A 15750-nucleotide genomic window follows, 5' to 3' on the forward strand; every position below is an offset into this window, starting at 1 on the left:
CTAAAGTTTACATTAGATGAACCCACAGAAAGGAACTAAGTTGCTATTTAAAAAATACAAAGTTAATTGCTCTACCACATTTCTTTTCAATTAAACTCCACCCAAACTTATACTTGAAGGGAGAGCTTGTAGATGGGAAAAAGGTATCTTCATGCTGTAAATACACCTAATGTGGATAACTGTTCTATAAGGAGCTATAGTTGAATCCAAAAACTCACTTCCCGAAGGATTACAAGGACATCTGTGTAGGAAATTCTGTTGAGGCAGACACAGTATTAAGGGGGAAAGCGGAAGGGAAAACTCCTGTCTTAACTGTTTACATACAAAAAAAAGCATCATGGGGAATATGAGAAACTACAGGTTTTAGCATAGGGATATGGTTATAATTGAATTAGAACAAATGAGGCATACTGGGATAGCAGATGGGACCGGAATCTTGGACTATTAAGCGTACGTGTTGTTCACAAACAACAAAAAGAAGTGTTGCTGCTTTGCACACCAGAATACACGCCATGCCACACCGCACACACTACGTCCAGAAAAGATACCAATAAGTAAATGTGATACGAAAAATATGATACAGAGGAAAGAATCCAAGACAGACCTCTCAATCAAGAGGACTGGGTGAAATTTTCTGTAGTTAACTTACCAAAGTAAGTAAGTTAAGCTTATGGTAATGGCAGACATTAATCTTCAAATATTGGTGAGAAAAAATTCAGCAGGCCAGAAAGATAAACACACTTGCTTAGGGAATGTGCTAGGGGATAATCCTCTAGTACATGGGAACTTGATTTGGTTCTGAGTGGTTAGAACCATTAGCAGACATAGTATCATTAGTAGTTAGAAAATCCAAGGGAAATTGTAGCATTTGTGTTATTTTGTTCATGTATGTTATTGACCGATACAGAGACAGGGGCTTGAGCCAGCTGACCATTCCTTTTATTATGCTTTGATTCTTAATTAAGCTAATTAAACTAATACCTTAAATAACAAACAGCCATTGTATGCCATACCTCAGTAAGTAGAAGAGAGACTAACCTGAAATTCTGAATGTTGACATATTCTTTCTCTCGCTTTGCCAGGATATGTTTGATGAGACCCTCCCGCTGCCCAGCCTGGGTGTTTGGTACAAAGAGTTTCCGCATGGTGTTGGTCACTTTGGGCTGTTCCTTGTTAGAAGCTTCTTTGTCGCGTGGAAGCCTAGCAAATCAATGAGAATTTCAAAAGTGAAACTGCTTATAATAAAAAAAGTCTCCTAAATGGGAAATATGTCTTGACACAGGACTTACATTCTATTCACTGAAGGGGGTGGGGGTGGGGGTTCCCGATGAATCCCTATAGGATGATTTTGTGAATTAATTTTCTTGTCCAAATTCATAGATGAAAAATTATCCTCAAATCCAAGAAGCCCTGAAGTACACAGAACCCAGAGTCAAAGATAACATCCAATTTATCCAGGATAGACAGAGCTTTGTTTTGACCAGAGGTTTTAATTTGATCACTATATGCTCAATGGCATTACCAAACAGAAAGGTACCATAAGGATACCCTGAAGGACTTGACATACAAACTAGAACAATAGCAAGTTACATTAATTTGGAATCTGAATAGTAACAGCTAACATTTATTAAAGACTTAGCATAATGCCTATTTGATATAAGGGATTATATCATTATCTCCTTTAATCATCATAAAGACCCCATGAAGCCAGTACTATTAAAAATCTTTCCATGTTACAGAAAAAGAAATGGAAGCTCAGCATTGTTGAGTAATTTGACCAAGGTCATACATAACTAGCAAGTCATAAAATTGGGATTTAAACCCAAGCAGTCCGGCCCTGGAGCCTGCAATTTTTACCACACTGCTAAGCAGGCTCCTGAGGAGCTAACATGCCACAGAAAGGATCAGGAATGAACATTAGTCAGTGGGCATGGACTCAGTAAAACCACTCCATAGCAGAAGGTGTCTGGGATTGACATTAATCCACATTATCTTATCTGTCCAGATAAAATCTATTTACTCTGCAATGATCATAGCAACCAGGCAAAAGAGAATCTTTTCAGTACCTGAAAAAACAGGCGGCTTGTCCTTGGTGTCTAATTTCTGATACCAGCTAGATGAGTCCTTTTGCTCTGGAACAAGAAGTTGTGACTGAGCTAGAGAGATAAGAGTCATGGTCAGAAACAGGGGAGCCCTTCATTGAGTGGGATTTACCATAACCAAAAGCCATTCCCTCAGCACTCCTCAAATGCAGGGGCCAGAAGCATTCTTAAGTGTAAAGGAAGAGACGAAGAGAATGAGGGCAGCTCTGGGATCATCTGGGAGCAGAAGGAGGATTATAGTCTTCTGGACAGTTTCCTGAAGACTGTCCATGCTGTGACACTGAAGATTCTGAAAAATGGTTCAATGTCCTTACAGCTGAATAGACTTGTTCCCTAACCTAACCCTGGGTTTGTTCCTGAAAGCAGAAAAATCAGCACTAAAGACTGAAGGCGTGAGGTACTTTGCTAATGGCTGCTTGCCTCTGCATTAGCATGTCAGAATTTCACTGCCATTCAAAGAGCAGAAAGAAAACTGCTGAGTCTTGAGTTACCTTCCTGAGCAGCAAGGACCTCTGAGAGGAACTTCAAACAGTGTTCCTCATCAGGGATTTCAAAGCGCCGCTCTCTGGTCCGGTCCCCCTGAACCCGAATTTTGCAGCCACCTAAAAAGAAGTGAAATCCACACACATATAAGCTATGGAATACATGCTTTCTCGGGGTCACACTCTCAACTTATCAGTTTAACAGGAGAAGGTCCAAATCACAAATATTCTAAGACCTCTAATGTAGGAAACATGTCTATAGGATCAGGGGATTTGGTGGGTGGGTGGGGGATACAGGGAGGGAAATCTAAAGGGCTGATGAACTGTGTCAGTGAGCAGCCCAATTACAGTGATATGATACATACTAAAATCAGTTCTCCTATGTTCTATCTCCCCAATGTCAATGCAGGGACCAAATTCCAACGAAAGATCACTTCCCCAACCACCCTCCTCCCATCTCCCAGCTGGAAATTTCTACCATTTCAAATCCAGATTATATAGTTAGAGTATCTGAAGCATAAAGGGAATAAAGAAAATGAGATGGTTTGCTCCTAGGTATAGACTGTACCTAGGCAATTGAATTTATAAACTAATTTAAAAAGAAAAGAAGAGTGGGATTGGTTTGAATTATTCTGAAAAGAAGCACCTATACCTCATTACCTCAAGTAAAAAATGCATGTCTTGAATAAATGTACGAAAGCAATATAATGACCTATGACCAACAGTGGTCCAGTTCAAGCATTTCCATTATACCGGAAAACAGTATAATGAGCAGCAAAGTGATCTAGGACATTAGTTTCTTATATATATAACATACTGTCTCCCTTTTTCTGACGCCCTAGTTATCATATGTATCAACTGTCTGGATATGGTGATCCAGGAAACCCATGTATTTGTTTATATTCTTATCTTAACTGATTTAGTACATATATTGCTTTCTCATGCCCCTGGAAACCGTAAGTTCCTTGAGAGAAGAGGCAGACTGCACATACAGGTAATCCAACACAACACTTTCGATGATCTCCTAGGGTTGTCTGGGACGGAAGGGCTTCTCAGGACTCGGGACTTTCAAAGTGAAGACTGGGAAAGTCCCAGGCAAACCAGGATGATTGGTTACTTTACAGACAGAGAAGCATTTAATAGATGACTGTTGAACCTGTCAGACTTCACAGAGAGAAGGCATTTAATAGACGACTGTTGAAACAGACTCCCTCACACTTGTAAATGACAGAGATGAGAAAATGAAATGGAGGGGTGCCTGGGTGGCTCAGCCGTTAGGTGTCTGCCTTCGGCTCGGGTCATGATCCCAGGGTCCTGGGATCGAGCCCCGCATCGGGCTCCCTGCTCGGCGGGAAGCCTGCTTCTCCCTGTCCCACTCCCCCTGCTTGTGTTCCCTCTCTCGCTGTGTCTCTCTCTGTCAAATAAATAAAATCTTTAAAAAAAAAAAAAAAAGAATGAAATGAAATCTTAGTTTCTTATGTTGGAAATCCACTTCTGAATCTCTCTTGCCTTTGCATTTCCTTATGTTTCTATCTTCACAGATTTAGCAATTAGAAGAAAAGAGATAAAAAATAGAGAAAAATGTGAAAAAGAAGGCACCCAAGTGGACCACAGATAAGAAAATTAGTGAGGGTGTTACCGTAAGGAGAAGAAAAAAACAAAGGGCATGAATAAAGGCTGTCAATTATCACGGCCTTGAAGATACAGGGAAAACCTCCTTCAGGGTACAAGCAGTCCTCCCTTTCTCAGATACTTTATATAAAAAATAGAAGAAAATTAAAAGATCTGTTTCTATTTGATAGAAACTTAAACAATAACACATAATCTCTCTCTCCCACAATCCTTGAAAGATATATAATAATCTTAGCAAATATAAAAAATACACTGACTCATTTAACAGAAAATTCCAGAAATTGCTTACAAAATAACACTGGATACTCTCTCACCATGTTGTATGGGAAAGAGTACAAATTACCCCATGACCCAACCTTCTACTACTCTTCCTTCCAAAACCCCCTAGCCTCTTTGTGATCAACAAACGCTCCTATATCCTCAAACTTCTCCTCTGAACATTCCCTGCATCTCTCAGTAATTCTCAACTATTGGTGTATTAGAATTACCAGAGACATTTTTAGAAAATAGACATTTGGGTCCCACCCCAGCCCAATGAAGCAGAATCTCAGGGGGTGAGGCTCAGGCACTGCTAGTTTTTAAAATACTCCCCAAGTGATTCTAAAGTGTATCCAAATTGAAAATCAAAGAGTCACCTGTGAAGTGGCTGGTCCCTGGATGCTGTTTATGGTCTCTCACACCTTATGGAATTTAAGACTGGTGTCCTTATTTGTCCTAACGCCATCTCCAGACCATTCCTTCTTATTCTCCCTCAAGACAAATCATTTTCCTTTTAGGTTCACCCATTGGGTTATACCAACTTCTTCCCTTCCCTCCTCCCTCTATGAGATCATGTACCATCCTCCCAAAAACGTCTGAATCCAGGATTCAATACCTGACTCATACGACTTCCTCTCCACGCAAACTCTTGCCTTAAATTTGGGTCCCTTACAAATTAGTGCAGAAAACACAATCAACGTCTTCAGCTTCCTCATCCAATGACCTTGGCCCACCATCTCAGCGACCTACTCCTTCAGTCCCTACTGGGATTTCTCTCAGTTATACTCTGAACCTTTTCATCATAGAAACCATCACCTCATAAATCTCTAATTCAAATATCCCATTCTGACCTGTTACTTCCAGCTTACTTGCTCATATGGGAACCTCCAGCCGATTGATCCCTCTACTTTCTTAGTATCCATTCGCTCACTCCTGCTTTCACTTCCTATTTTGTCTAACAGATGTCATCATTAAACTCTGTTGCAAAAGCTCAGAACTGCCTTATCACCCTGTTCTTCCACAGCACCTACCGCCTTACCACCCTGTTCCTCCACAGCACCTACCTGGTTAACTTTGAACCCTCAGAAATCCAACTAACTGCCTTACTCCAGAGGGAGTAAACACACACACACACACGCGCACACACACACACACCCTATTATTATAAAATGATTGCTAACCTCAACTGGGCCCTCTATGATAGGAAGTCATCTAAGTTTCCACAGTCAACTAGTCTCCCACTACTATCTGGAACAACCATTTCACACCTCCTCATTTATCCTTAATTTTTGGATCCCCTCTTCTCAAACCCTCTCATTCCAAGTGGATTGCTTCATCTCAGGCTTCAGAGAAAATGGAAGCCATCACATGGAACGTCTCCTTTCCCTTCTGATATAAGAGGAGTGCTCCTATCAAAGGACACCTTCTCTTTGAATTATAACCCCTCCGATTCTCTCAGGAACCTTACACTCACAATCATTCCCCAGACACCTCCCCCCAATATCTTTAACCTCCCTCTTTCACAGGCTCCTTCCCATTAGCATTAAATTGTGTTCTAAATCCTCCCTATTTTAAAAACAATAAACCTTCCTAGACCCCATATTCCCCTCCAACTCCAGTCCATCTCTACATTCCCCTCCACAGTAGAGTTTTTTTAAAAATATTTTATTTGTTTGTCAGAGAGAGAGAGAGAGAGAGAACAAGCAGGGGGAGCATCAGGGAGAGGGAGAAGCAGGCTCCCTGATGACCAGGGAGCCCGATGTGGGAGGGACTCAATCCCAAGACCCCAGCATCATGACCTGAGCCAAAGACAGACGCTTAACTGACTGAGCCACCAGTCACTTCTCACCTCCCATTTCTCTCGTTAATCCACCCCAATATGACTTTGGCTCCCACAACCCTTCTAAAATATCTTTGTTAAGGTCACCAATAACTTCGAAATTGCTAAATCCAATAGATCCTCTTCAGTCATCTTATTAGACCTATCAGCAGAAATCAATAGTTGACCAGTTCTTCAATAATCTTTTCTGAAGTCTTCTATGATACTATACTCATCTAGTTTGCCTCTCTCTTTTTGGTCACTAATTTTTTTAGTGCCCTTTGAGGTATCTCCTCCTCTATCTAACCTTTAAAAAAGCAGGGTTCCTTAGAGTTCAATCTAAAACCTTTTTCTCACTTGGTATCAGCACTGTCCAATATGGTAACCAATAACTACATGTGGCTAATGAGTACTTGAAATGTGACTAGTGTGACTGAAGAACTGAACTTCTAATTTTATTTCTAATTAATTTAAACAGGCACATGTAACTAGTACTACCGTATCTGATAGCATGGCTCTATTTCCAATCACATCATCTCTCATGGTTTCAAATACCATCTATGTGCTAGTGGCCCAGACCTTTCTTCTGAGCTTCAGATGCATACATTCAACTGTCAATTTATCATCTACACTCAAATGTCTCAAAGAAATCTCAAACTAAACATAGCTAAAACTGAATTCACGACCCCCCTCAAAGGAAAACTCATTCCTTCTGCAATGTTCTTATTTTTGCAAATGGTACCATCATCCACATTCATGCTAGTAACCTAAGAGTCATCCCTGACACTTCTCTTCAACTCACTACCTATGCCCAAACCAACCTCTGTTGATTTAACCTCCAAAAACATTTATCAAATCTGTCCACTTCTCTCCATTTATACTGCCACCATACTCATATTCTCTAGCTTAAACTCTTTTTTTTTGAAAAGAAAAAAAAAAGGTTTTTTTAAAGATTTTATTTATTTATTTGACAGAGAGAGCGTGCACACAAGCAGGAAGACCGGCAGGCAGAGGGAGAGGGAGAAGCAGGCTCCCTGCTGAGCAAGGAGCCCAATGCGGGGCCCCATCCCAGGATCCTAGATCATGACCTGAGCTGAAGGCAGACGCTTAACCAACTGAGCCACACAGGTGCCCCAAGATTTATTTATTTTAGAGAGAGTGTGTGCATAAGCTGGGGGGTGGGGAGGAGGAGGGACAGAGGGAGAGGGAGAGAGAGAATCTCCAGCAGACTCCCCGCTGAGCACAAAGCCCAGTCAGCCAGATCCCACGACCCTGAGATCACAACCTGAGCCAAAATCAAGGGTCAGACGCCCAACTGACTGAGCCACCCAGGTGCCCCTCAAGCTTAAACTCCTGAAACAGCCTCCTAACTGGCTTTCATGCAAATGATGACACCCTGGCATAAAATCCTTCATATTCTTCCCATTTTTTAAATGTAAAAATCCAGATTCCTTAACATGGCTTACAAGATCTTACTGGATCCGGCCTTAGCCCATCCTAACTTGATGCCTAAGCCTTGTTCCAGTCACCCTGGCCTTCTTTCATTTCAAAGAAAGTGTCAAGCTACTTCCCCAATTTCGGGCCTTTACACATGTAGTTCCTTTTACCTGGCATACTTTTCTCTCCATTTTTACCCCTCTCTTACTTAGCCCCTCTGGTCTCAATTTAAATGTCATTTAAAGAGGCCTTCCCTGGGCACCTGGGTGGCTCAGTCGTTAAGCATCTGCCTTCACTCAGGTCATGATCCCAGGGTCCTGGGATTGAGCCCCACATCGGGCTCCCTGCTCAGCGGGAAGCCTGCTTCTCCCTCTCCCCCTGCTTGTGTTCCTTCTCTCGCTGTGTCTCTGTCAATTAAATAAAATCTTTAAAAAAAAAAGAGGCCTTCCCTGACCATGTCACCTTATTTAGTTAACCCTCTTATAAACTCTTTGTATTTCTCCTTGATAGCATTTATCAAAACTGCAACTACGTAAGTATTTACATTTATCAGTTCAAAGTCTGTTTCCTGTACTGATTGATGATATAACCTAACTATATTGCTTTCTGATATATCTCTAGAGCCTAGCCCAGTGCCTAGCACGTAAAAGATACTCATATTTTATAGAATGAATTAATGGATTATAGGCATCTAGTACCAAACAGCACAGAAGCAAGAACAAAAGCAGGAGCAACAATCTTATCTATGCTGTTCTCTACTGATTCTGCAGCACTTAGAACAGTGCCTGGCAAACAGAAGGCACTCAACAAATATTTGTTAAATAATGAATAAACAAGGGAGGATTTAATATTAGGAAATTAGTATAATACAGTCCATCAATAGGTCAAATAAGGAATAATAATATAACCATCTCTTTAAATAGTGTAAAGACATCTGATAAAATTCAATATATATTTATGATTTTAAAAACCACATAAACTTGAAATAAATGCAGTTTCTGAATACGGTTTTTAAAAAACCCTATCAAATCAACAGGCAATCATGTCCTCAACAATGAAGCACCACCTGAGGCATTCTTACTGAAAATAGGAGCTAAACAAGGATTATCATCATTATTTAATATTGGTCTTAAAATTCTCATTGGTGTAATGAGACATGAAGCAAAACTAAGAGTTATAGGTACTAGAAAAGAGACAAAATTATTATTTGCAAATGACTAGGGCTGTCTATCAAAACCAAAAAACAAAATAAACAGCACCCCCAAAATTTTAAATATATTTCTATAAGGTGGCTGGATAAAAGATAAATATCTAAAACTCAGTAACTATTAGTTAGGACCATGTTCCTTGAGAGTGTCTTAATTTTATAAAGGACTTAATTTATTAAAATTTGGCACATACCTATGGTGAAATACTAGTCATTAAAAATCATGTTTTTAAATAATTTTAAATGACATGGAAAAAGCTCACAATATAATGTTAAATGAAAATGCAGCACAAAAACTACATATAAAGATTCCAGTCATATAAAAACATAAATAAAAGGCTGGAAGGAGATACCTAACAATGTTAACTACAGTGGTGATCTCTAGATTGCAGGAACATAATTTTAATTTGATACCTCAAACTTTTCTGAATTTTCCAAATTATATATAATGAAGATATATTTATTACCTCAATAATCAGAAAAAATATTTTAAAATGTTTAATACCAACATCCACACAATGGGAAAACACATATTTACATTAAAATCAGGCCTGCCTAACAAACCCAGGGCCTCCCTCCTGCAACATACTATATGCTCTAAAGGTTTGTGTATGAAGCCCAAAGATCAAGATAAAATCTGGTTTCACTGCAAATATTACTAAATGGGCAGAAATAACAAAGGATTTTATTCAAGGGGTTACTGAACTATTACCCTGCTATGATCCAGTAACTCGAACTCTGGACAGAGCAACATGTGGCTAATTTCTATGTAGGAGAAGCCAAAGGAACTAATGCCATAAATAGGTGTTTATAAGAGAAAAGGCACAGCTCAGTTTAACTTTTCAGCTTTGGATCAAATATCTATTTCTACAGCAAGAACAGGACATTCTGGCATTTTATTTCGACAGCAATGTCAGTCACTACTGAACTGCCTTTGCTCAAATTTTGCTTTTTTAGTGTTGTTTCTGCCTTCTCCTTTCTAAGCACAATAAGACATAGATAGTAAGTTATTTGCTCTCTTGGATACCTGCAGAAATCAGCAGCTAGGTTTATTTAGCTTTTCAGAATTAACCCTTAAGACTTCTAAAATCCATGACCAAAGAAAAGAATAATAAAACCCAAATCAGAAAAAGCCTATCTAAACTGTTCAATACAAATTAATGGTGGCAAGGACAGGGACTGTTTCTAAACAAAATTATGTATAACCCATAGCCCCAAGCTAAGGGCTAAACCCCACTCATCCAAGGACTCAAGCAAGAGATAAGGCAACTGGTTTTACATTCATGTGGTCACAAACTCTTTTCCATAGCAACCACTGAGTCGTCAAGGTAGCATTCAAGTGCCCATTTTCTCCTCCCCATAACGCAGTACAATTAGATGATAAACAGAGAACAGCTTGCAGAGAAAGTCAATGATGATTTGCTTCAAACAGATAAAAATGAGAAAACTGAAACAGTGAGAAAGAAGACCATGTTCTTTCTGATAAAGGGATGCCTTGAGGGGATGGAGCTTAAATAAAAGACCAAAATTATTTTAAGGAAAAAGAGGTAGCCCGAGATAAGCAAGGAATCCCCAGTACAAGAGGGACTCTATAGCCTCCCAAAATAATATAATGAATAAAGGAAAACATTATGATTTAATATGCAAAAATAAAAAGCGAGTTGAGAAAAAATGTTAAAATATAACAGCAGTTAAAAAAGACATAAAACCACTGATGGTAAAAATGCTGATGGCTCAAAGAAGTTCAGCATTAGAGAAGCAGATCACATCTTCAACTTTTTAAAGATTCTTGCCAGCCACCTACTTTTTCTTATGTTTAGACTAAATGTTTTTAGGGGGCAAAGTTAACTTGTACGGCTGCCTTAAGGAAACGAAGAACACAGGATAAGATGGTAAAATTAAAATGTGCCAAAAAAGGGGTCTTAGTGGGTATTCAATTAAATATATGTTGAATGAAAATAAATTCCATTCAGAATGGTACTCACTGTTTGAAGCTATATCAATCAAAAGAGTTTCTTCTGCTTCTGAGGGAAAAGAAGAAAGAACAGGATCAGGGGAGAGAAAACCATTCATTACAACTAAAAGAAGTATACGCCTAAGTAAATAACTGCTTCTCACAGTCACCACTCCTAGGTCTTAGAAAACATTTTAAAAATCCTTTGCTTTTTTGTTTAGCATTTTTAAAAATGGATTTGGAAGCACTAGGTTCTAAAGATATTGAGCAATTCAACTAAAAGAAAACTAAACTGAATAACCAAATGGAACACCTCAAAGCAAATCAAGGAACGATAATAGCAGGCAATATAAACATGTTAATTCAAGTGAAGGTGAGTTTAATTCCCCTCAACTATAACATACTGATTTAATATAAGCTAACTGCGTCACTTAGTTAATTCTTTTTTTAAAAAAGATTTTATTTTTAAGTAATCTCTACACTCAACGTGGGGTTCAAACTTATAACACCGAGATCAAGAGTCACATGCTCTACTGACTGAACCAGCCAGGCGCCCCTAGATAATTCTTATAGAAAGCCAAGGGGCACCTGGGTGGCTCAGTTGGTTGAGCATCCAACTCTTGATTTCAGTTCAGGTCATGATCTCAGGGTCATGGGATAGAGCCCCACATCTGCATCCGGCTCCATCCGGCTCCGTGGGCTCCATGGGCTCCATGTGTGGGGCTCCCTCCTCCTCTCGTCCTCCCCCCACTCTCTAAAAATGAATAAATTTTTAAAAATCTAAAAAAAAAAAAAAAAAAAGCCAAGGAAGTGACCCCAAAGGCCCAGAGGTGAATTACTTTCTTAACTCAGATTTTGTCTCTGAAAACTTCCCAGTGATCTCATTTCCTCTGCCTCTGCCCCGTTTAGGATCAGAGAATACTTAAAGCTCTTGACCTTCAGGCTACAATTAATACCTGGGATCAGGACTACCACATCCAACAAGGAAGTATAAAACAGGGCAAAGCACAGTCTCCAAGTTCAGAGTTCTCTTTTCTCCCAGATGACTCTCTTGGACTTCCTTCCTTACCTCCAGTGTCTAGATGTAACCCATCTCTTCCTCTCTGACTTCCCTGGATTTGGCCAACAGCACCTGTAAGACCCTCCTGGCTAGTTGAACTCTGGGTACTGACTCCTTATGATTACCCTGGATTTCCCTTGGCCAGATCCAGTAGTCTCAGCCTTTTCTTGCTCCCTCACAAGCCTGGATTATATATTTGGCCCCATTATTCAGTTACTACAGTAGCTACTGGTGAGTAGTTGTCTAATATTAAAAAAATAGCCTTGGGGCACCTGGGTGGCTCAGTTGGTTAAGCGACTGCCTTCAGCTCAGGTCATGATCCTGGAGTCCCGGGATCGAGTCCCACATCAGGCTTCCTGCTCCGTGGGGAGTCTGCTTCTCCCTCTGACCCTCCCCTCTCTCATGCTCTCTCTCTCTCTCAAATAAATAAATAAAAATCTTTTAAAAAAATAGCCTCAATATTCTCATTAGCATGATGAAGCAAGGGACAATAGTGCATCAGGACATAAGTACTCTTAAGTTCCCCACTGTTCTTCAGTAACTTTAATTCTTTAAAACCCAAGTATTGGGGTGCCTGGGTGGCTCAGTCGTTAAGCATCTGCCTTCGGCTCAGGTCATGATCCCAGGGTCCTGGGATCGAGCCCCGCATCGGGCTCCCTACTCTGCGGGAAGCCTGCTTCTCCCTCTCCCACTCCCCCTGCTTGTGTTCCCTCTCCGGCTGTCTCTCTCTCTGTCAAATAAATAAAATCTTAAAAAAAAAATAAAACCCAAGTATTTATAGACTTATCAAAATAGATGCACAGGTTGGGAAACAGAAAGGATGTAAAAACTCAAGGAAGTAACTGTTCCTTTTGTTACCGGGAACTACTATGTGTATATACTATGTATATTTTCTTAGATTATAATTTAATAATCTAACAATCTATCATCTATTTCTTATTAAAAAAGAATACTAAGAGAAATAGGGTAAAAGAAGCTGTAGAAATAGTACAAAATAGGTATAGAGTTAATAGGATGCTAAAACCTAAGGTCATGTTCTTTGGCTTTTCACCTCCTTAAAGGGCTAGGTATGTAATAAATGGTGCTACACCATGAAAAGTAAAATGACCACAGCAACTTACTATGGCATGCAGGTGCCTTATTCAGTATGTCCCTCTCACACAGGGCAGGCTAAATGGCTATTTCATTCTTCTATACAATGTGGATACTATTCATTGCAGGCATTTTTAATTCTTAATATATATTGTCTTTAAAAGTCATACACATTAAAAAAAAAGTCATACCCATTTAGTATTTCTACTTACAGGAATAAATCCTAATAAGAGATGTGCAAGAAGATTTATGTACAGAGATATTCATCACATTACTATTTAAACTAGTGAAAAAAAAACCGAAATGTCAAACACGGATATAACTACATTATGGGCTCTTCATAAAATGGCATAGTACATACCTATTAATAGCATGGAAAAGCAATCATAATGTGATGGCATGCAGAACACGCAAAAAATTACATATAGTATGAGTTCTGCCCACCCTAAAAATTACATGTGTAGAAAAAAAGGAAAATGTTAGGTGTTTATCTCTAAAGAATGGGAATGTACTTATTTTCTTTATACTTTTCTAGTCTTTCCAAACTTTCTACAGTATATGTATTACTTTTGTGATAAAAAAAAAGTTCAATGTAACTTAAGAAAAAAAATCTGTGCAAGGCAATATTCAAGTTTTTCAAAAAGCTACAACTGATACAGAATACTTTCTTTTTGATGACGCCAATGAACCCACTGGAAACATAATGCATTTGTTCTCTAGTAATCAATTTCCCTTCTAGAGCAATGTGAGATAACAGAAGCAACACCTCCCACATAAACCTCCCAAATTTTGAGTATCATTGTAGCAGATGAAACAACAGATTTTCTGTTCTTTGTCTCCAAATTTGAGGGCAGGAAGCCAAATATTTCCTCCTTGGAGTCAATTTTCTTATGATTCACCAATGTCAAGGTCTGAGAATCAGCACAATTGAGTGTAAGGTATTAAAATCTGGTAAGGCTTGTTGCCAAATGTTTTAATTTCAAATAGTGTGGGGAAAAAGTGCTGAATGTGTGTGAATCCAAGTGACCTTGATACTTTACAATGAGCAGTGTGTTTGTTAAACCCAAGAATGTCATTTAGATCCACATACAGGTCCATAAGCATAAAAGCCTACCTACATAGGTAACAGACTACATACATCTCTAACCCCCAGCCAGGGAAGCAGGTGAGTATTTCAGTACAACCCTTCAGCACTCACAGACAAAGCACTTACCATCTTCTCCATGGTAGCTTAGTAATGTTATCATTTTATGCAAAGAGTAATACATTTCATTTTATGTATGGTATTTAAATATGTATGGTATTACACAATGCAATAATGACCAAGGGAAAACATTGTAAAACTAGCTAGGCAATTAAAGCTAGTACCTTGAACACATCTGAAGTGGCTATTTATAGGAATGATATCTTGAACATGCTGTTCCTTCTCGCGCAACTGGATTATTAACCTAGGAAACAGAAGAATGCATCAACGAATAGCTACTGAAAAACTCAAACATTTAACAACAAAATATACTGCTGTGTTGTTACACAAATCTAGTCTATATTAGACTTACTGTATCTCATTCCCTGGATCTGAGCATCACGACAGCTAGAAATTGCTCTAGACCTAAGAGGGTATTAGTGATGATCAGTATCTGAATACCCACACTGTCCTACGCCATAAAGAATATATAATAGTCTATGTCCTAAACACAGCTTACGATCTTAAAAACAAGAATTATAGTGCAAACACATTTAGAGTATGCATACCAGAGTGAAGAGTAGCTAGGTGTGCACTCCATGAGGGCAGACTATGGTTGTCTTTTCACCACAGTACTTCTAGCACCTAGCATAGTGCCTGGAACTCAGTACTCACTCAAGTTTGTTGAATAAATGAATTAGAAATTTCATAAATTAGCTTTCATATTGTATTCCCATGGCTTTTACCAAAGAATGGTTCTATCTCTTCAAACAAGTATACAGGTTCATGGAGAAGTAAGAAGAGGTGCCCAGCCAACTGGATCAGTTAAAATAACCCATGACCAACAGGGTAGCAGATATCACAACCAGTGCCTTTACATTCCTTGTGTTTTTACTCTGGTTTCCAACTTCATGATGGTATTTCTAGGTAAACATGACTGAATTTGGCCCCCCAGTATGAAATGAAAGACTTCTAAATTCCTATGCACTCCAGAAATATTAATTTTCATTTACTACTTATCTTAGTGGCCCAGAATCAAGGTATGACCTACTGGTAAACAACCATTCTGAACATCTCTTAGCTTCCCCAAATCAGGCAGTCTTCAGGTGCTTCTTTTTGCCACGAATACTCTTCTTTTCTTCCTGAGACGTAGCTCAAATATCACCTCCTCTTAGCAGCTTCTCCTAATTCCCCGAAGCAGAACCAGCCCTGATCCCCTTTGTTTACCCCTCTAATAAAGCACGTACACCATCCATTGCAGTTATATTTATTTCCCTCACTGATTTGAACTCTTTGAAAACAAAGACCATATCATACTTGGGTTTTCCTTCCTGCCTAATGGATGCTCAATAAATATTGGTTGAATAAATGAACCAGTTTAACTAAACTATATACAGAGATAATTTTCTAAACCATTTGTTCAACCTCTGACATTAAAAAATGTCATTGTGGGGCGCCTGGGTGGCTCAGTCAGTTAAGCGTCTGCCTTCGGCTCAGGTCATGATCCCAGAATCCTGGGATCAA

General features: G+C 39.2%; 1 protein-coding gene across 2 annotated transcripts in view; it reads right to left on the bottom strand.

Annotated features, from left to right (window-relative positions):
• Positions 1-15750, bottom strand: part of OCRL (OCRL inositol polyphosphate-5-phosphatase) — a 52866-nt gene that overhangs the window by 32594 nt on the left and 4522 nt on the right. For both annotated transcript variants that reach the window (XM_044911970.1, XM_044911969.1), the window contains exons 3-8: positions 14412-14491; positions 10923-10961; positions 2594-2704; positions 2067-2156; positions 1290-1410; positions 1039-1200 (exon numbers count right to left, since the gene is read on the bottom strand). In XM_044911970.1, the coding sequence (XP_044767905.1) occupies positions 1039-1200; positions 1290-1410; positions 2067-2156; positions 2594-2704; positions 10923-10961; positions 14412-14491 (603 nt within the window). The remainder of the gene's footprint in view (positions 1-1038; positions 1201-1289; positions 1411-2066; positions 2157-2593; positions 2705-10922; positions 10962-14411; positions 14492-15750) is intronic.

The sequence above is a fragment of the Neomonachus schauinslandi genome, chromosome X, assembly GCF_002201575.2.
Source record: "Neomonachus schauinslandi chromosome X, ASM220157v2, whole genome shotgun sequence".
Lineage (NCBI taxonomy): Eukaryota > Metazoa > Chordata > Mammalia > Carnivora > Phocidae > Neomonachus > Neomonachus schauinslandi.